Here is a 20,012-nt window from a genome sequence, read left to right as displayed (position 1 = left end):
TCTGTCACTTTGCTGTGATGACAGAGCACTAACTGGACAGCCACACTACCATATAGGGCTGTGGACAGACACACGGCCATAGGGCTGTGGTTGCCTAAGGAAGATGTGAAGGTTGATGGTCTAGAGCCATGTAAGTGCCTTAGGACTCCAGAAGGGCTTCATTCAAAATGCTCGTCCTATGGTTTTAGTAACTTGAGGGAGTGCAGAGGTGACTCTTTTCAATTACAGAGAATCAAGCCAGACTTTGAGCTACAAATTTTAATTTTAGTCTCTTCTGTAACAATACTTAAGAAATGCTTGGCAATCAGCTACAGCCAAGGATTCCTACGGGCCAGGGCATTTTACCTCTCTCTCTCTCTCTCTCTCTCTCTCTCTCACACACACACACACACACACACACACACACACAGGAGCTTGCGCTTGAACACACATGTGCTCACACAATTAAAGAGGGGCTACTGACAATGATTAGCAGTTCGTTAACTATTAAATATCACACATCCACTTTGTTTCTGTCCACTGACCTCAGAATGAAACCTCCAAACTCTGCTAAGGCATTTTAGGCTACAGATGACTGAAACCCTGTTTATTCCACAGCTGTATGTTTGGATGTTTTGGTCACACCCATCTTGAAGCCTAAGGCATTAAGACTCTACCTCTTTGGTCGGCACGTTGGGAGCAAGCAAAATAAACTTATTCTAAATACTACCATTTTGTTTCCAGATTCCATTTAATGACAAGGAGAAAGTAAATTCAAGGCTCCAGGCCCTAGGGAGCTGGGGACTTCCCCATTGCTGAGCAGCTTCTGTTGTGAGGAAACAGTTGTCTGAGTCCAGACATCCCAAGGACAACTTGTCCACCTTGTTGGCTGGGTCAAACAAATGTCATGTTCCCAGGTCCAGGAACCAACTCCTATCCTGATTGATGGAAACACCCTTGCCCAACCCTTTATCTTAACTAAGGACTGGCAATGCTACAGCCCGCCCAGCTCCTCCTCTCTTCCTGGTTTCCGGCTTTAAATATGCTGATCCATCAGTAGTTCAAGATTACAGATTTTGTCTTCTACATCAACCTGAAATCTGAGTTCCCTTGGATTAAGCAGATGCCACAACAAGCCCTCCAAGTCGTACACTTCCTTATGCCACGTGTTCTATAACTTTGTGTATTTCTCTATTGTACCTTTATTATTTCCAAGTCTTCCTGCTCTTCGTGGTGTGCTGCTGTTCTCCCCGACGCCCAACTCTGAGCCTATTTCTGTCCAGTTTCCCTAGTAGAGCTACAAAGTGCTCACTAATACTATATAGGCTTCTCAGATATCTAGAAAACGCTCTAAATTACTACCCATTGTTTTCCAAATGCACAGGAAAGCTTCCACAGCCACCTTAACTAGTTCCAGGTCTGGCAAGCCAAGTAGGAAGTAGGGCCCTGGGTCTGTGATCCTTAAAGCCAGAACGGCTATCACTGAAGAAAACCTGGTACTAGCAAAAAGACACAATTCCTTCCTGCCTTACACCACCAGGGAGCGAGAAAAGATGGCACCAGTCACTTGTCACAGAACTTGCGATCTTGAATTAAGACACCCGCGGTAGAGGAGTCTGCCGACCTGTTCAGCGGCAACCTTCCATCTGCGCAGGCGCACACAGATCGCTTCCGCGATGGGCGTGATCAATCCTGGGCGTGGCCACGGCGGGGCGTGGTCTGCAGGCGGCTAAGCTGTCCGCACCCCCAGCCCGCAGGGTAATGGCGCTGGGGGTCCGGGGACGTGGGGCCTTGGGGCAGAGTCTAGTCTCGGAGACCCCGGTGACGGCCACAGCATCGTCCAGTGCTGTGAGCTCCCGCCGCTTCCTGCTCTGGCTCTACCTGGTAGGCTTCTTGGTGAGTGCCCGCCCCGGGGCTGGGGAAAAGCAGTCTCTGCAGACCTGGGGTCTTGGCAGGGCTGCGCTTACTTCAACTTTCCGGGCATTTACACAGCTCCAGCCCTGGGCTTGACGCATGCTGTGAGGTCCCTTCTCTTGTCCTTTCACCACCGACCTCAGGTGTGACTCCTTGACTCTTGACTGGAGGCCTTGAAGTTGGAGATTGGAAGTCACTCACGGGTGAACTGCACACAACTGCCTTTGGCAAAATGGCACGTGTTTTTGTTTTGTTATAATTTATGTGCATGTGTGTATTGGTTTGGTTCACAAATGGTCCTTTGCCCTGTAGAATGAGAAGCTTGAGTTATTCTTTCATCCATCCGTTTATTAATGAAGTTTTATTATTAATGAAGTTTCTGAATTCCCAACCTCGAGTGGTACATGCCCTGGAGCACTGACATCATAAGCAGCTTCTGCTTCCAGAGAATTTACAGTCGTAGTCTTGGACCGTTTTCAGTGCAGAGATCCTGATTCACACTGGCTCCTCCTTCAAGGCTAGGTTTGGTTCAATAGGCCTGGTTACAAGCATCAGGAAAAAAATCTTTCAATAGGATTTCTTTATCCAGCAGTCAGAACCAATTAGTTGAATGATCAATGGGAAAAGACTTTGTGGCAAGTATCAATCTGATTTCCCTGAACCTGACAAACAGGAATTGTTCCCTGTCCAGATGAAGTAAGTCTACTCTTTTTTAAGACTGAAGGGTTGCTGAAATTAGGAGTTGGCGGGCTGAGCTATGTAACTGAGGAGCAGAGAGGCAGCCTCTGTTCGGATTTCAAATTGTCCAATAGTTGGTAGAGGTTCTGTTTAATTAATACGTGTTAGAATCTTGAAGAAAGGAGATTTCACCAAATGCCTGTATTTACCGAGCTGGGCGGTATTGAGTGCCTTGCCTGAGAGACATCTCTGCCTAAAGTGCACTTTGCAGGTCCCCTTCACGCAGGCTCCATGCCGTGACTCTGGAGTCTAACGTGCGTTGTAGGGCTGCAGACGCCACTTTCCTCCTCTGTGCAGTCTGCTTATTCAGAATTCAAAGCTGCTGAGTTTGGGTTATTCTGGGAGAGGATGCTGAATGCCACCACTCGGGCGATGCCTGTCTCCAACCTGCTGAGGCCCCACCTGAGGGCACCTAGGTTGTTTGTGGAAAAGACCCTCACTTGGAACATGCAGACTTCACCCAGAGGACAATGGCAGCTCTCAGGAGTTGGAATTCAGGATAGTTTGGGAATTACGGTGAAACCAAGCAGTTCATCCCCTCTTCCTTCCGTGCAGCTGTCCAGCACAGACCTGGCTACTCATAGCCTCTCTCCTGCTTTCCATATGCCGCGCACAGGGTAAATCCAGTCTGATGTAAAATTTTGAGAAGTGTAATAATATATTTAAGAGAATAATATACCCAAGAGCACATCTTGAGGGAAATACATATCATTTCCAAATAGTTTTTAAAAGGTTAAGGATTTTTTTCAATGAGAAATGATGCAAAGAACCTTATCATAGACAGCTGATGTATTGTTGAAGGAGCTTATGCTGACCTTTAAGTAATAGATGATATTGTGCACAGTTTAGTCACTGTTTTCATGTACTCCGAGACCCCAAAGGCTTCAGAAAAATGATTTCTGATTGGAAGAGGAAGGGCATGAGATTGGAGAAGTCATTTGTCAAATGTTGTAGTTTTAGCTCTCAATACTAAACCGATTTCTTTGGTGCATTTTGGTTGAACTGGGATGATGCTGAGGTCTCTTGATTTCATCTGCTTTTCTCCAGATACCTGGTCAGTTTCTTTTCCCTCTTCCCAGCCTGTAGCCGGTGACAATTTATCTTCATCAAGGTAGCCCAGCAGTGGAGAAACCCTGGGTTCCATTCCCTGTACAAGGCAGAGATGCTCAGATGTGTTCATCGTTTTCCCTTGGGAAAGGCTGAGGCATGGAGGAAGGTTAGGTGGTCCCATCATGCTGACTTCCTTATAAATAGGCACAAAAACAGGGGCTGTCAGATGCATAGTGTGAAAAATGGTAGCTCTGTGGGAACTGTCGATCAGGAAGTGCTTACTGCACTAAAGGAGAGCTCCTACATTAGAACTTTCCAAGAAAGAGTCAGCCTGTAGCCTTCCTGGTAAAAGGAGTGATATTTTAGAGCCACTGAGTGCTGAGGTGATATTGCCAGCTCCTGCTCTGAGCCTATATTATACCTTCCATAGTTCCTAGTCTAAGGATATCAGTATTTCACCAGCCTGCCTCCTTCCGCATGCTTTCCTGGGCTCAGGTATTGATATGTGACAGATTTTGAAGCACACTTGTGACATCAGTTCTCAGAAGGCTGAGGCTCGAGGTCATCCTGGGCTACATAATGAGGCTGTCTTAAAAAGTACAGTCTGTGGTCCGTCAGTTCTTCTCTGTAACTTGAGATTCTTACTGGAGCAAAAACAGCTTTAACAATAAGCGCAGACCACCCTTCTTCATCATCCGCACAACACTGGGGTTTCAGTTCATTCTTGTTTTGCTTCAGGTGGGGGACTTGCACTGTGCATCCTCCTTGATGTAAAAGGCCAGTCACAAAGAAGCTGAAATGAAAGTTGACCCTGGCCTGCACAGTAGTCAGGCACTCAGACTTACCTGGATTCCATCATAACTTTTAACCTGGCTGCGGTGGTCTACTGCCATGGTTTCTTCTTTACTCAGAAGCTTAGATACAGGTTTTGTGTTTGAAATGGAATTATAGCGTTAGGGTCAGCAGTTTAAATAGTGCCAAGCTCCAGTACTAACTCGAGCCCCTCCTTGGTTTCACAGGACCTGTTTGGTGTCAGCATGGTGGTCCCATTGCTGAATCTTCATGTCAGATCCCTTGGAGTAAGTCCCATCATTGCTGGAATAGTAGGTGAGTGGTTATAAACCTGCTTATTTGCAAAACACTGAAATCCTTCCCCAATCGCCCGCCTTCAGGAAGGCTTTTGAGGTGTGAGTTATCTCCACTACCCATACTGATGGCAGGGCCGCTTCCTGGGCCTCTGGTAGTTTGGACTGGGTATGCTACAGGCAAGGCGCAGCCTCTGGCCTCCTGTCCACAAGCACAGTTCTGCAACTTACTGTGAGTCCAAAGGTGCAGCCTAAGGAAGTGACACCTAACAGGAAAGGGTTTGTTTGGGTGGCCACTTTGGAAAACTAGCTGTAAGCATCCCATACCACCAGCACATCCCAGAAGCCCATGGACCTTCTGCCCATGCAGCATGAAATTCCATCCAAATTTTCTCCATTTGTAAAAGAGACAGGAGGCCCCAGGGTTTAGAATGTGCACTGAAACACCCTTAATGCTAACTGCCCTAGAGTCCTCCATAAGTTGGAGAAGAAGTTAGGCAGTTTCCCACATCGTGTGTGTATGTGTGTGTGTGTGTGTGTGTGTGTGTGTGTGTGTGGTGTAGGTTTACACACACCACACACACACATATACACATGTATATATGTATACACACATATACACATGTATATATGTACACACACATATACACATGTATATATGTACACACACATATACACATGTATATATGTATACACACATATACACATGTATATATGTATACACACATATACACATGTATATATGTATACACACATATATACATGTATATATGTATACACACATATACACATGTATATATGTATACACACATATACACACATATACACATGTATATATGTATACACACACATACACATGTATATATGTATACACACATACACATGTATATATGTATACACACATATACACATGTATATATGTATACACACATATACACATGTATATATGTATACACACATACATATATATCCATATCTACCTCTACCTATATCTATATTTATATATCCTGATCCCTGCTCTGCTTATTATTTCCCACTCAAGATGTGTACATTAATTATGTTGACCACCCAGTAACTTGTCGACCTTTAAAAGAAAAAGGTCAAATGGACCTGTTGCATACTGAGGGGTGGGAAGGAAGGAACTCTGTAAGTTCCTTAAATAACTAGAGCTTTTTCTGTTTAAAATTTGCCCATTTTGTTGGCACTCCCTTTGTCATTGGTGTTAGCGAACATTGTTTGTGATGCGTCTAGTCATGAACACAGCAGGCCCTATTCTTCTCTTACCTCTACAATGCTCGAGCTTCATGAGTGAGTGTTAAGGATTCAGTGCTGGTTCGCAGTTTTCCAGGATTCTGAGGTTTGCTCTCTAAGATAGCACAGGGCTACTTCCGGGTCCCCGACGAGACAGGCCATTGTTCTGCTTCTCATCTGCTTGCTGACATTTTATTTTAGAGGCCTTTAAATTGTTTTAGAGAAGATGCAGAACAGTTTAGCTTCCTGGAGATGCCATCTCCCCTTAGTGTTCTGCTGATTTCTACCAGATTGTTGCCGCGTTCATTTAGCTACACCCACGCCTTTTCTAACATTACCAATTGTTTTTCAGGTTCCTCATATGGCATTTTGCAACTCTTCTCCAGCACTTTTGTGGTAAGCTGTCCTCGGTCAAGTAAGTTCCTCTCTATCCAGCAGCCCATCTCCAGCTCTTAGGCACGGGCCACCGTGGGTCCTCCACCATGTGCTTATGAAACAGAGGCTCAGGGCTACTGGACAGTGGCTGTGCAGGTGGTTATAAAATGCAGCTTTGTTAGGTAGAATCCTGTTCTCTGCCCTTTGGTCTCTGGGCAGATGTGTGCTTCAAAGACGCAGATGTTGTCTTCTGTGAGGCACACTGAGCCTCTCGAACATGTTGAGGGGGGAATGTATTATATCATAATACCCTGACCCTGTGACTCAGTGCTGATTTTTGAGAAAAAGAATATAAACAGAAGCTATCACCCATTATTTGATTCATGTAATGGATTGCAGTCAAATCCACCTGCATTTCTAGGATGCTTTCTGTATGGAAGCATGTACACTGACCTAATTGTCTCATTATTTATGAGAGTATTTGGTAGAACTTTTAAATCGATTGGTTATGGATCCAAAAGATGGTACATGGGGAATCAGAAGGGATTCTGTCCCTCTTCTGGCCACTTGGTAGTCTCAAGTCCAGACTGTCAGTAAGCATCCCATCCCTCTCTCCCCAACCGTGCCCCCCACCCCCTGCCCCCCAAGGCAGCAGGCTGGAGGTCTGGAGGCCTTAATGCCGCAGTCAGTAAACTCAGTAATCAGCTAGTCTCACAGGCTACCAGGAAGCAAGTGGCTGGCATCGCATTTTGGCTTGTGCTTTCCCGGCTGCTTCCTGATCAAGGAATTACTTTAAAAGGCGTTGAATGAGAGTCTACAAATATTGTCAAGTGCGTAAACAATTACTCCTTGATTTATCTTTATTTCAGGTTTTTGAGACACTAAATTGGCGTGTACTCAAGAGAGGGCTCAGCAGCTGAGAGCGCTCTCCGCTCCAGGCTCAGTTCTTAGCACCACAGCACAGCTCGCAACTGCCTGTGACCCCTTTTCCAGGGAACGCGATGCCCTCTATTCTTTTGTTGTATTTCACTGGAGGCAGGCTGTCTCTGTGCAGCTAGTTGTATCCTGGAAGCCCCTAGGTAGACCAGACTGGCCTTGAACCTAGAGATTTGCTTCTCAAGGGCTTGGTATGTGCCCCTTTGCCCAGCCTGATCCAATGTCCTCTTTTGTCCTCCTTGGGCTCTACATGAATATGTGACACAGACATCCATACAGGCAAAACTCTCAGGCACATAAAATAATAATACATCTTTTAACAATGTTGACTCTTCCTAATATCCCAGTTGAGGGTTCTGTGAACTGTAGGAAGAGAAAGAAGAGCGGACAGGCCGGCGAAGCCACAGGCGGACACTCCGCATTCTCTGACTAGCTCTGTCATCTGCCTAGAGGGCTTGATGTGTCTTAGCTGGGGTGTTTCTGTGAGGGACAGAGGAAGGATGAGAACAGAGGGCTGACCTGGCCCCTTACCCAACACACCCCTGTCTGAGCCTCTTTCTTCCACGATGGCCTGCGATTGCATAGATCTGGGAACATGGGGGCTATTTCTCCCATTCACTTCCATTTTCAGTATTTTCTAAATTCCCAAACAACCTGGTTTCCAAGGAGCTTTTTATTGTTTCATAAACCAATAAAAATGAAGATGGAAACGAGGCTTTGGAACTTGACCTTTTACCTCACCAGCCAGTGAATTTCTCGGCTGCTGAAGCATCAAGCATCATGTCTCACCTGGTGTTAGAGAAAATAGCATGAGACATGGGCATGATGCAACCATACACATTCCCGACTCCCTGACATCTCCTGGGCCATGTTGTGTTGGTATCTGTGTGGCGCCCGTTGCTATTGCTGGCCTCTGCTTATTCCTCTCAGGGCTGCTGGAGTGATGTGGTCGGAAGACGGTCCTCCTTGCTGGTGTGCATCCTGCTCAGTGCCCTGGGCTATCTCCTCCTTGGAATGTCCACCAACGTGTTCCTGTTTACGCTTGCTAGAGTCCCCGTGGGTGAGTTCTGATCCCAGAGGATTGTGTTCACAGGGTACATCTCTGTGTGAACCTGAGTCTGCTCCAAAATTCCTCTTCACCAAGTGCTCACCTACAGAGGCCAATGGCTGTAGTAATGGCGGCAGTGATCACTTGATTATTGTTGCTGTTTATTGAGCATTTATTATTGGCAGCCCCTCTGGTAACTTATCCAAAGCTCCCATCCTAGCCTGCAACAGAGCCTCTCAGACTTGTTAGTGTGAATTAATCTGTCGTACCTGATCTATCTCTTTTCTATTGCCCTACCTCTCCATGTTGGACAGTTAAGACCATGTGAAATGCCTTCAGCCAGCACTGTGATTCATACTGAGATGTGGCTCAGAAGTCTTGCTGAAGCACCCTGGAGATCTGACTGCTGACTGTATCTCTATGTCAGAGAACCTGGAGTTGGTCTCCTTTCTCCAGATTGCTCTTGACTATTTCTAACACCTTGAGATAGCCTTCACCTTGGGCCTTTAGGGAGACATTTTATCAACTCTTGGAAACGGCACCCATAGGTGTCTGGTGGGTGAGGACCTGCTGTGAACACTGTATCCCTCCTTGCCTTTGTTAGCATCCAGAGCTCCAGATCTCACCTTTTTTTTTTCCTTAGCTAGTATAGCATGGACAGACTCTGTTACCCTAGTCACCAGGCTGCTGGACCACAGGTCTTCCCTCATAACTTCTCGCTCCATTAACACCACCGAGAAGAGCGCTCCACCACTCGAACACAGCTGAGGCTTTGCTCGTTTGGCACTGTCACGCATGTGGGACAGGAGAGTTATTGACTCCACCCTCCCCCATATCGGTGGTTTTGCTCTTGGCTGTACATTTAGAAGCTCTCTTGTTAAATGTGGTCCACTATCCAATGCCACCAGCACATTCTAAATTAAATATAGCTGTTCACATGCATCCTGGTGTTGCATTTATTATCTTATTGTTTGGTTGATGGTGTGTCTTCAGTACTACACCTCACTCTACTCCACTATTCATGTTACAGCTTGGAATGATGTACAGTGATCTGCAAGGAACTCATAGGTGTCGACTAAAATGTCTGGCAACCATTCCCAGGGCTCGTCGATATATTCCTAAGTATTCCTCACATGGATGTCAAATAATCCGCATGTCAGAGCCATCAGGTCATCAGCACACAAACTCACAAGTCTCTAACCAGTAGGAAGCAGTTGGCACTGGTTATATGAAAGCACTAGAGTCTTACTAGTATGTGGTCGCTGGCGCCAGTTAAATGAAGATGCCTCGTGTTTCTTCTCATAAGTTTCTTGTCCACTGTTCCCACTCATATCCCTCATTACCTTGTAATATATCCTGTATACTTTACCCCAAGAAAAATCTACATTCCATGAGGGTGGGTTTTGCTGTTTATTTGTTGGTTGGTTTTATTTTTTGTTTATTTATTTGTTTTTAGGTAGCTCATTGCTAACCACAGGTAGGTCAGTGGTGGTGTAGACTAGCATGCAGTAATAATTTGTAGTGAGTGAGCAAAGAAACCATGGTAATCAGGTAACTGTGAGAAAGCCACTGTGTGCGAGAGGGCGCAGTAAAGAGACGTTCGACATGATGGACCTATTGTATGGCTATGGATTTAATTGGGGGTAAAAGAAAAAGAGAGAATATGCAGAGCAGAGAGAGAAAGGAGACTGGGCGTGGCCAGCAGTTTGGATGTGGAGAATGGGACAACATAGAAAGTAGAGCAAGATAGCAAGAGACAGAGAAAGAGAGACAGAGACAGAGAGAGACACAGAGAGACAGAGATGGAGGATAGAGCATAGTGAGAAACAGTAAGTAGATATACAGAGACAGACAGATGGTAAGATACTGAGTAGAGCATACTGAGAAAGAGTTAGTAGATATCGAGGGGGAAGGGAGAGGGAGAGAGAGAAAATAGTGAGAACAGCAGTAGTGGGGAAACCTTGGGTTATAAAGAGGAGAGGAAGGCTGGTGAGGAGTGCTAGGGTGCTCACATGGACCTGGAGATGTATAACTGGTGCCTGTGATACTGAGGGACGCTCAAGGCCAGCATGGCCTCCCATATGCGACCACAGGTAGCCGGTTCTTCCTTCTGCCAAAGCTGAAGGAAATGACTTCTTTCACAGATGGGAACTGTTTCCAATTTCACAAATTCCTGAGAAATGCTAGAGTTTATTTAAACACCAGAAATCCGCCCTGTAGTCCATATTGAGGTCGTTTCTGGATAGTTGGACTACCTGCAAACTAACAGCCACCAGGAATTTCAGTCAGATGACAAAGAATGTTGGGGTGTCAAGATGAGATACGGGTAAGCATATCTCATCTAGCATATGAGTCTGAGGCACTCAGTGCTAGATGTGACCAGCCACATAACCGTGCTGGCTTTGGAGTCCATTCCTACAAGCCACAGTGGTTCAGAGAAAATGGAATCCAGAACTCCATTTGGCTTAGAGATGAAGAGCAACCCAGAGGGGTCTGCACCTTTGGAGTTCTGTAGGTTACAGAACACATATCCTCTCCCTTGCAGGTATTTTTAAACACACCCTCTCCATCTCCAGAGCACTGCTTTCTGACCTGGTAACAGAGAAGGATCGACCACTTGTGCTGGGACAGTTCAACACAGCCTCAGGTGTAGGCTTCATCTTGGGCCCTGTAGTTGGTGGGTATCTGACTGAACTGGATGGTGGATTTTATGTGACAGCCTTCATCTGCTGCTCTGTCTTCCTCCTCAATGCTGGTGAGTTCCCGGTTGGGCATGTATACTTAAAACCCACAAGTCTATCTTCTTGTGATTCTTCGTAACATTTTATCTGTTCTCTGTGAGTGTCACGTCATGCACCCCATTCCCCTCATCTCCCTACAGGGAAAAAAATATCTCGGTATGGAAGCTGTAATGTGTCACAGTGTGTCCGACAGTATACCCTTTTGTCTATACTTTTTTGCTTGCAAATGCTGATTGCGATGAGTTGCTGGTCTGGTTTGAGTCCCTGACTTCTGCTATGCTGCCAATACTGGGATACACTGGGACCCCTCTTGAATATCCTGTTGGTGCCCTGTGTCATGGAGATCCAGCTTTGGATCTATCTGCAGGACTGGTTTCTTCATGAGTTCCAGCAGTTCATAGATTGGGTAGATATTGGGCTGGGCCAACTCAAAGCCCTGAATCTGGGCCTGGGAGGTATCTGAGCTGGTCAGCCTGCCAGTTGTCCTGCACACTCACTACCCGGGCAAGCTCTCCAGCTCTCCAGCACTGGCCTGCCTAGCTCATCCAATGAAATGGCTGCCAGGGGCAGAACCAACTCTCTAGCCCTATCCAAGCCATCAGGGCCAGCTCTATTGTGCTGCCCAGATGAGGCCCAGGGCCTGTTCTACCAAGTGCTGCAGCAGTCCAGGGGCTAGGACAGCTTTCTTACTCTCATACCCTTGGGGATAACTCACTTTCATCCCCCACAATCAGGGCCAACTCTATGGTGCTGGCCAGATAAGGTGCAGAGCCCATTCCTCTGAATGCAACAGCAGGTGAGGGGCAGGGCTAGCTCACCCACCCACTGCAGGAGGTGAGGGCAATGGATGGGGAAGGGCATCTTTCCCTTGCCCATAGCACCATATAGCAGATTTCTTAGTTAGGGTTTTTTTTTGTTTTGTTTTGTTTTGGTTTTTGCTATGAAGAGACACCATGACCAAGGCAACTCTTATACATAAAACATTTAATTAGGTCTGGTATATAGTTTCAACGTTTAGCCCATCATCATCATGAGAGGAAGCATGGTAGCATCCAGGCAGACATAGTACTGGAGGAACTGAGAGTTTTACAACTTCATCTGCAGGCAGTAGAAGGTGACTGGATTCTGCAGGCAGCCAGGAGGAGGCTGTCTTCTACATTGGCTGGAGCTTGAGCACAGGAGTCTCAAAGTCCACCCCCACAGTGATACACTTCATCCTCTTAATAGTGCCACTCCCTTGGTCAAGAATATTCAAACAAGCAGAGCAGACAGGTGGCAGAGCCCTGTGTCACATACTTATGCCCTCAAGGCTGACTCACAAGTCATAGCAAGCTCTGCTATGCTTCTTGGACCCTGTGTGAACCCTGCTCTCCTTGGAACTACATCTGGTGAATGGTAGGATCAGCTCTCTTCCTCTATGGGACAGCTCTCCCATGAAGCCCAGGCCAGGAGTGGGGCCAGTTCTACACAATCCCCAGACATCCACATGGCCTCAGGAGGCAGTCCAGAACAGGAACGTCCACCAGGCCTTCGCTGGTAACAGACTCCAGATGCTACAGCCCCACAAACCCAGATAGCAGTTCAGGACCCAACTTGTGCACATATAACTCACACAGACACGTACACTCACATACACATTAATAAAACAATCATAACAGAGTAGACAGAGTTGTTCAAGAATGAAAGTTAATTTGATGATCCTCTCTTGCTAAGGACCAGTCTCAGCTCGGAGAGGAGGCCTGAGGAAGGTGTGTTCAGGAATAACAAAACAAACAAACAAAAAAACAAAAAGCAAACTACAAGTCAAATTGTAGGTACCAGCTGACAGCCTGTGTTCTGCTTGAGACAGCTTTCTGAAGATCACTAGACAGCTCCGGTCTCTCCAACCAAAGCCCAGTCTTTTATTTACATATCAATTCAATCATCCACCCCAGGTTTCCTTGGTTATCCCACCAATCAGCATTTTTTAACCTTAGCCCCTTGATTACTAGGAAAAGACAGCATTTACATTTTTCTTAACATTGCAAATGAATTCAGAGGCCTGCCTTATAAACATAGACAATAAACTAGCTGGGTGGGATCCAGCTCTAAGATCACCTTGATCACCATGCCTGGACCTACATTCTCTGTGTCCCAAGCTGACCTTGAACTGGGGTGTCTGTCTGCCTTTGTATCTTTCTGACAAGCTGGCTCATAGTACAGCTGCCTCTGTTCTTTGAGGTTTGTGAAGCCCCTCAAATAATTCATATTGCATCCTTACATTTCACATAGTTTGAGAACTTATATATTTTTGAACTCATGTTTTCACAGTTCTGTCCCACAGCCTTAAGGACTGTTCTGAAGGTCACAGTGTTTACCATTTTTGCTAAGAACAGAGACACATGCTTGCCTCCTGGACTCATGCTGTCTCTGATTATCATGAAGTCATCAACCTTGGCAGAGAAGGACATTCTCTGATAAGTTTGTCAGGGGGAATATTTTCCCAAAGGAGGAATATGAAATAAAGTATGTATATTTTTATACAAACAAGTCTTACTCCAAGAAACTATCAACACTCGCAGAGGCCCATACCCGGCTGGCCCTGTTCCAGAGATGGGGACTGTGTTACCCTGTCCCTTCCATAGGCACTCTCTCTTGCTCACATGGTGACTGGACAGGTCTGCATCCCACCAGCACTCTATAGGCTTTCTCACTATCACAGCATTGCCGTCATACAGTAATCCCCTAGAAGAGGAGCTAAAACCTTAGTATGGCAATGACTTGGACTCTATTTGCTAGTGATGATGTTGGACACCATTTTGCTGACCATTAACAAATGTGTTTACATAAGTCCTGCTCTTATTTTCTTTGGCCCTTTTGTTATTGGTTGAAGGAACACCTTGTATAGCTCAGATTTTAACTTTTAAAAGAGAATTTACAAAAATTTAATTGCTATAATGTTGTTACACACTTGAAATACTTTGGATACAAATGTGTCAGGTAACAGTGAGAAATGTTAAACTTTGGATCCTTTCTTCCAGCCTTAGATCTGGGATACACTTATTCTTCAGATAAAATAGTTTTACTTTTTTTAATTGTTTAAGAATTCCATACATTGTATTTTGAGGAAATTCACCCCTCCATTTTATAGCCAGTAAGCTTATACCTTTATAAACACAGAACAACATCAGCATAATGTCATGAGTGCAGCGCATACACTCATGTGTTAATTCACTGCAGGGTGATAGACCTACCGGTGGCCACACCCCTAGAGCAAATTCTCCCTCTCCTGGCCAGCATCAGCTCCTAATAATCCCTCACATGAAGTGCGACTTTGTGCCCGCATTTCTGTCCCATGGCTCAGTTCTGTGTGACGTAATATTAACTTTTTATCAGATTTGAGTACTGCAAATAATACCTACTCTTTACATTATCCATTGACTTCAGAGACTGTTGCCCTGCTGTGTGGAAGCCTTTCAGATCGCCTGGGTCTGCTCTCCCAGCTTTTGCTTTTGTTACCTGTCCCTGTGATCATGTACTGGAAACACCCTTGCCAAGCCCAGCTCTGGCAAGTGGCCTTTCTCCCTTTTCTTCAAGGCATTGTGTGTTTAGGTCTGGGATTCATCTCCAATCCATTTTGAGTTCATTTTGGGGGTATGGCAAAGGTAGGGACTGATTCCATCATTTTGTTCTATAGTATATTATCTTAGTTATTATAGTCTATATGAAAACATCTCCATTTTTAATAGATCTGTTAAGTTTTTCAATAAAGTATGGAAGTGTTTGTTTGTTTGTTTGTTTGTTTGTTTGTTTGATTAAGAGAGCATCTATGCATGTTTAGCCACAGATTCTCTTGGTCCCTTTGGTCAGGGGTAATGTCAGGCCTTATTCATCCTGATACCTAGTGACAGGTGGCGCCATGTTCTTTCCCCCAGCTGCACAGCTGTACCTCACACATGCAGGTTGGCTCCCCCCGGAAGGCTTTGCCCGAGTACTCCTCTGCAGCCCAGATTCTTCTCATTTGTCTTTCCCAGCATTCCTTTCACCATTCGCTTCAGACATTTGCTTCATTCCTCTTTGCCTGGTCATTCTTAACAAACAGGAATTTCCAGAATTTTGTTGCTATTTTGGTATCCTGCTTACATTCTGCAACATACGGGACAAGGGCTAGCATTATGCCGAATGACCTCCCTTCTATACATGTCCCTGAACATGTTCCATGATAGTCGATGAATAAAACTGCCCTGTCTCCCCTCCACACACACACACACACACACACACACACCCCTGCATTTTGCCACCCTTGAGTGAGCTAGGTTCTCAGAGACTCTTCCTCTTTGCCCAGAGACCATGGCATGGGCAGGTCTAGATGAACAGCTTTGCAAATGAGAGGAAAACCAAGCAGACTGTTTGTTTGCCCATCTGTTTAATCATATGCCAATTTGCTTGGGGGTTTGAACCTTCACCTGGGGCATGATAATAAGCAGTACACTCCATGCTGGGTTAATTTCAGATCCAGGAAGCGAAGTCCATGTGTTTAATTTCAGTTGTAACAGAACCACTTTATAATTTCTATCAGGATCTGAACCCACACACCCCTCCACCCAGGTTATAAACACAAGTTTATGATAGAAGAAAAGATAAATGTTTGATATTTTTCGAAGCATGACTGTGGAGGTTCTTTGTAGACAGACCTCTTTCTCAGGGAAGACGAAAGGATGCCTATCCATCCTTAAAACGTTCCAAGAAGGAAGCAGAGGGCAACACCAAAGTCCAGCCCGGGAAGCCAGTGGACTATAGTGCTTTCTTACCGCAGAGCTTGGGTGAGGATGGCTGTCAGTAGCCTACGTGATTCTGAGCAGCCACACTGGGAAGTTTGCAGTGGCATGGCTGATGCCCCCCCTCTAACCGCGACATAGATGCAGACCCTCTTAATCAGCTTCCCCCAGCCTACATGGTCTAGAACTTCCTTTGACACTTCTTGATATCTTATCTAATTAAAGTAGAATTATACACAGATGGTTTGGGAGGAGCCCTGGAATCTCAAGCTCCTCCTATGAGGGAATGTCTGCATGGTGATTGATTCTTTTATTTTAAAACAATTATCTTAAAACAAACTTTAATCAAAATATATCACTTGGCCCTTCCCTGTCCTATCTCCAGACCCTTCCTCCAAGCCCTCCCATCCTCTACACTTAGGCTCAAATTCATAGCCTCTCCTCTTTCTGACTGTTATTGGCACACATGTATGATTGCATACGTGTGTCATGAATTCTTGCACGTGGACACAGATGCTGTGGTGAAGGCGGTGGCTGTTTTGCTTGGGGAACCACATTCTGCATTATTAGATCCCAGTGATGGTGCTGTTTGGTATAGTGCCTCAGCCTGAGCCTGGGGTCTCATGTGGGGTGTACTAGCAATGTTCAGTTAGTTGCACATGTTCCTGACTATGCTGGCTAAATAGTAGAGATCTCTTTATCCCACTTTAGATATCTGGGAATAGGCAGTCCTGGGACAAGGCAGAGCATACCAGAGGGGTGGGAGAAGGATCCAGCTAAGTGCAGCTTCCTGGTGCTCCCAGCTGTTCTCAGTAGGCATGAGTGAGACGCCTCTGGTTTTCTCATCCCAGGGGTCGAGCATCTCCACCTCTCTGTGTTTCTCCAGATAAGAAATTAGACTATGGTGTCTCACAGTCCCAAGCTCATTTCCTGCCTTGCTGTCTATCCGTGTGAACCATGAGAACATCCCTGTTTTCTCTCCTAGTCTAAGGTGTGCTAGCAAAACTTGTGGCCTGGCTACAGGACCCAGGAAGATTTTACACAAAAGCAGTTTTACCCAAGTGTCAGTATAGCCCAGGTTAGCCTCCAACTTTTTATGAGACTGAAGATGACTTTGCACCTCCTGCCCCTGTTCTCTCTAAGCCTATTTTTAGGTCTGGGTTTTATGAGAGCAGGCTTTTTTTCACTGGGCTTTGACTTGCTTGTTTGTATATTTCTGGTGTCATTAGCACACTGGAAAAGCACTCTAGGAACCATGTACGGTCGCGGGGATGGATCGATGAGTGGACAGGTAGTTAGGTAGTTAGAAAGTTTGTTGAGAAAGTTTCTCATGGATACATTTAATGAACATGGATACTTTAGATGGACACTTTGATGAACATAAGAGTAGCTATGCAGTGGCACCACAGAAACCAGCACATGAGCAAGAAGACAGTCGCTATTTCCTGTGTAGTCTCAATAGCTTTTCTACATCTCAAGGGTCCATTGTTGGGATCCTGAGGCCACAGCAGAACTGTGGGGACAGTGGGAAAGCTGGACTCCACACAACCAAGTAAATCTGGTATAAAACACAGGTGATTGACCTAACACAAATACTTGGCATACATGAGGAGCCACTGTAGGAATTCAGCATACTGGCTTGGGTGCTCGATCTAACACAAATACTTCTTCCCATCATTATACTGCCCCAGGAGCCACTGTGAGAACCAGCACACTGGCCACCTTAACAAGTCTCTCACCCTTTCAATAGGTCTAGTCTGGCTCTTACCTTGGAGAGAAGCAAGTCTCAACATCTCAGACAATGGTTGGAGCTTGGATCGGAAGCACACTATAGTACCTGTAAGATCAGAAGGTTCACTGCAGGGGGCGGCTACCACCCCTGCAGCCAGGAAGAGTGAGACGGAAGTGCAGGTGCCCTGGGCTGAAGTCATGTCGGCCTTGAAGGATATGAAGAACCTGATCTTTTCTGCACTATGGGACATATTCCTCGTACGCTTGCTGATGGGGGTGGCTGTCATGCTCTACTATAGTAACTTTGTCTTGGCCCTGGATGAGCGTTTTGGGGTACGGCCCAAGACCACAGGGTACCTCATCAGTTACACCAGTGCCCTGGGTACCCTGGCTGGCTTTGCTGTGGGACCCATTCTACGGTTGTATAGGAACAACTCATACATGGTCCTCCTGCACTCCAGCGCACTCACCTGCCTGCTGCTGCTGGTCTACTCGACGACTGGCTCCGTGGCCATGGTGGTCTTCTCCTCAACACTTCTCTCCTTCTCCACCGCCATTGGAAGAACCTGCATCACAGACCTCCAACTGAGTGTGGGCGGAGCCCAGGCCAGTGGCACCATCATAGGTGTGGGCCAGTCTGTGACTGCAGTGGGCCGCATCCTTGCCCCGCTACTCTCTGGAGTGGCCCAGGAGATCAGTCCCTGTGGACCCCCAAGCCTGGGTGCTGCTTTAGCCCTGGTGGCTATTTTAATCATGACTCTAAACAGACCTCCCTTCAGTGGGGATGGGAGTGAGAGACTCAAACGGGAGTAGCATCGGAACCACTTGGAGAAACAGATTTAGAATCAGACAACTCGGAGTCAAAGATGGTCATTTCAGAGACAGTGGGTGGTCCAAGTGCAGTTAGTTATTCCCAGATGGCTGTGCCCGGTCCTCACTTGCACAGGCGTGCCAGCAGAACCAACAGAAGTCAGCTACAGATAGGGAAGTCTAGACTGAGCACAACCCTGCTGGGGGAAAGGGGGACCCGTATCAAGAGCTTGCCTGAGAGAGTTCCCTTTCCACCTGGGCACAGCAGAGTTAACATTTGCTTCTGGGGAAAGGCAGCATGCTAGTAGAGGCGGGAGAGGGACTTGGAAGCCTCAGTGTTAATCATAGACTGGCCACCTGTCTGGAATACAGCTCCCCAGAATCCCAGAAGCCAAAGCCGCTTCTCTGCCCAAGTCCCAGAGACCGACACCACTGCTTTACTTAAGCCAGCCTGTTGCTTTCTGGGCTGGCAGCATCAGATGCTGAACCCTTACTCCAGACATTTAGATACACAGGCCTTGCTAAAGTCAGACCTATGGGCTTTGAAGCCCCAGTAGCCATTTCTCATAAAGGGGGGAGAAACACTGAAACACGATAGTTTTGATTAAAGTAGAAATTGGAGACTGCACTGTTTTTAATAGTTAATTGTACATGGGCCCTAAGCCTACTGATTGCAACTTGGGTACACCCCCTTTCCCATGTCTCAGGAGTCAGACTGCACCAGGAACAAGCAACGTTCAGGGCTATGGTCTCTCCTCTTTGGCACTCAGTCACTTTGGACTTTGGACACGCTCCCCACCCCCAGAGCCCCAACTTCTGGGATCACAGACCTCAAATCCACATTCCATATAATCCTCTTGATTATTCCTTTAGTGTGTTATGCCCATTTTCAACGTGTAATTGTGAGTGGTACTTCAATGCACTGATTTTTCATAACTCTAATATTTACTATTTATAAATCAAAAAGGAATGTTTTCATAGCTTTGATGTATGTGGGATAAACTCAAATATTTATGACTGTTGGAAGTATATTTTAGCTTGAATGCCATCCCCTTTCCTCTCTGATTTTGAGGAAAAAAATCATTTTTAAGTTGTTTCCACTGTGAATTTTAACACAGTTACTAAGAACTCTTAAGGGACCAAGGCAAGTGGCCATGTCCTCACACAGCATCTGAATGTCATGGAGACTGGCGTCTAACGGACAGTGATTGAACTGATGGTATGACATAATGAACTAAGGTTTTAGAAGTGTTTCTACCAAGACTATACTCTCAAAGACAGTGGACTTTTCTTCCAAATGCTTATGGAAGCCATGTTTATATTCTTAAAACCATAGCACTTTATTTTTTAAGTGAAACAAATTTAGTGAGATTTTAAACTTGGCAAGACACATGGAGATACTGAAAACACAAACCAATCAGTATCCAAAAAAACACTTATTACTCTGTATTAGTGACTTTGGGAATTTGTTAATGTGATGGTTGTTTTTCTGTTCTGTCTTCTTATTTGGTGAACAATTGTCCACATTTCATCTTGTATTACCCTGTATTAGTGACTTTGGGAATTTGTTAATGTGATGGTTGTTTTTCTGTTCTGA

At 45.8% G+C, this 20,012-nt stretch overlaps 1 protein-coding gene across 2 annotated transcripts; it reads left to right on the top strand.

The window, feature by feature from the left end:
- Positions 1–1,696: 1,696 nt before the first annotated feature.
- Mfsd9 (major facilitator superfamily domain containing 9) lies at positions 1,697–20,012 on the top strand. Of its 2 annotated transcripts, none has more exons than XM_052193185.1 (6): positions 1,697–1,863; positions 4,701–4,788; positions 6,370–6,413; positions 8,259–8,388; positions 10,922–11,131; positions 17,625–20,012. In XM_052193185.1, the coding sequence occupies exons 1-6, from the start codon at positions 1,741–1,743 to the stop codon at positions 18,416–18,418; spliced, it is 1,389 nt and encodes a 462-aa protein (XP_052049145.1). In that variant the 5' UTR covers positions 1,697–1,740; the 3' UTR covers positions 18,419–20,012. The 2 variants fall into 2 exon arrangements, with proteins under 2 accessions (XP_052049145.1, XP_052049144.1); XM_052193184.1 differs by having other exon boundaries at positions 1,697–1,875.

This window comes from Apodemus sylvaticus, chromosome 9 (assembly GCF_947179515.1).
Source record: "Apodemus sylvaticus chromosome 9, mApoSyl1.1, whole genome shotgun sequence".
NCBI classification, from domain to species: Eukaryota; Metazoa; Chordata; class Mammalia; order Rodentia; family Muridae; genus Apodemus; species Apodemus sylvaticus.
The sequence above is the reverse complement of the archived record's forward strand: the minus strand, read 5'-3'. Positions and strand labels throughout refer to the sequence as shown.

Bases quoted from the DNA above. Each gene is read 5' to 3' on its own strand.
- Mfsd9 (XM_052193184.1), top strand. From the start codon at position 1,741: ATGGCGCTGGGGGTCCGGGGACGTGGGGCCTTGGGGCAGAGTCTAGTC. The intron at 6,414-8,258 runs GTAAGCTGTCCT...TATTCCTCTCAG, and splicing joins TCTTCTCCAGCACTTTTGTG to GGCTGCTGGAGTGATGTGGT. The intron at 8,389-10,921 runs GTGAGTTCTGAT...TCTCCCTTGCAG, and splicing joins GCTTGCTAGAGTCCCCGTGG to GTATTTTTAAACACACCCTC.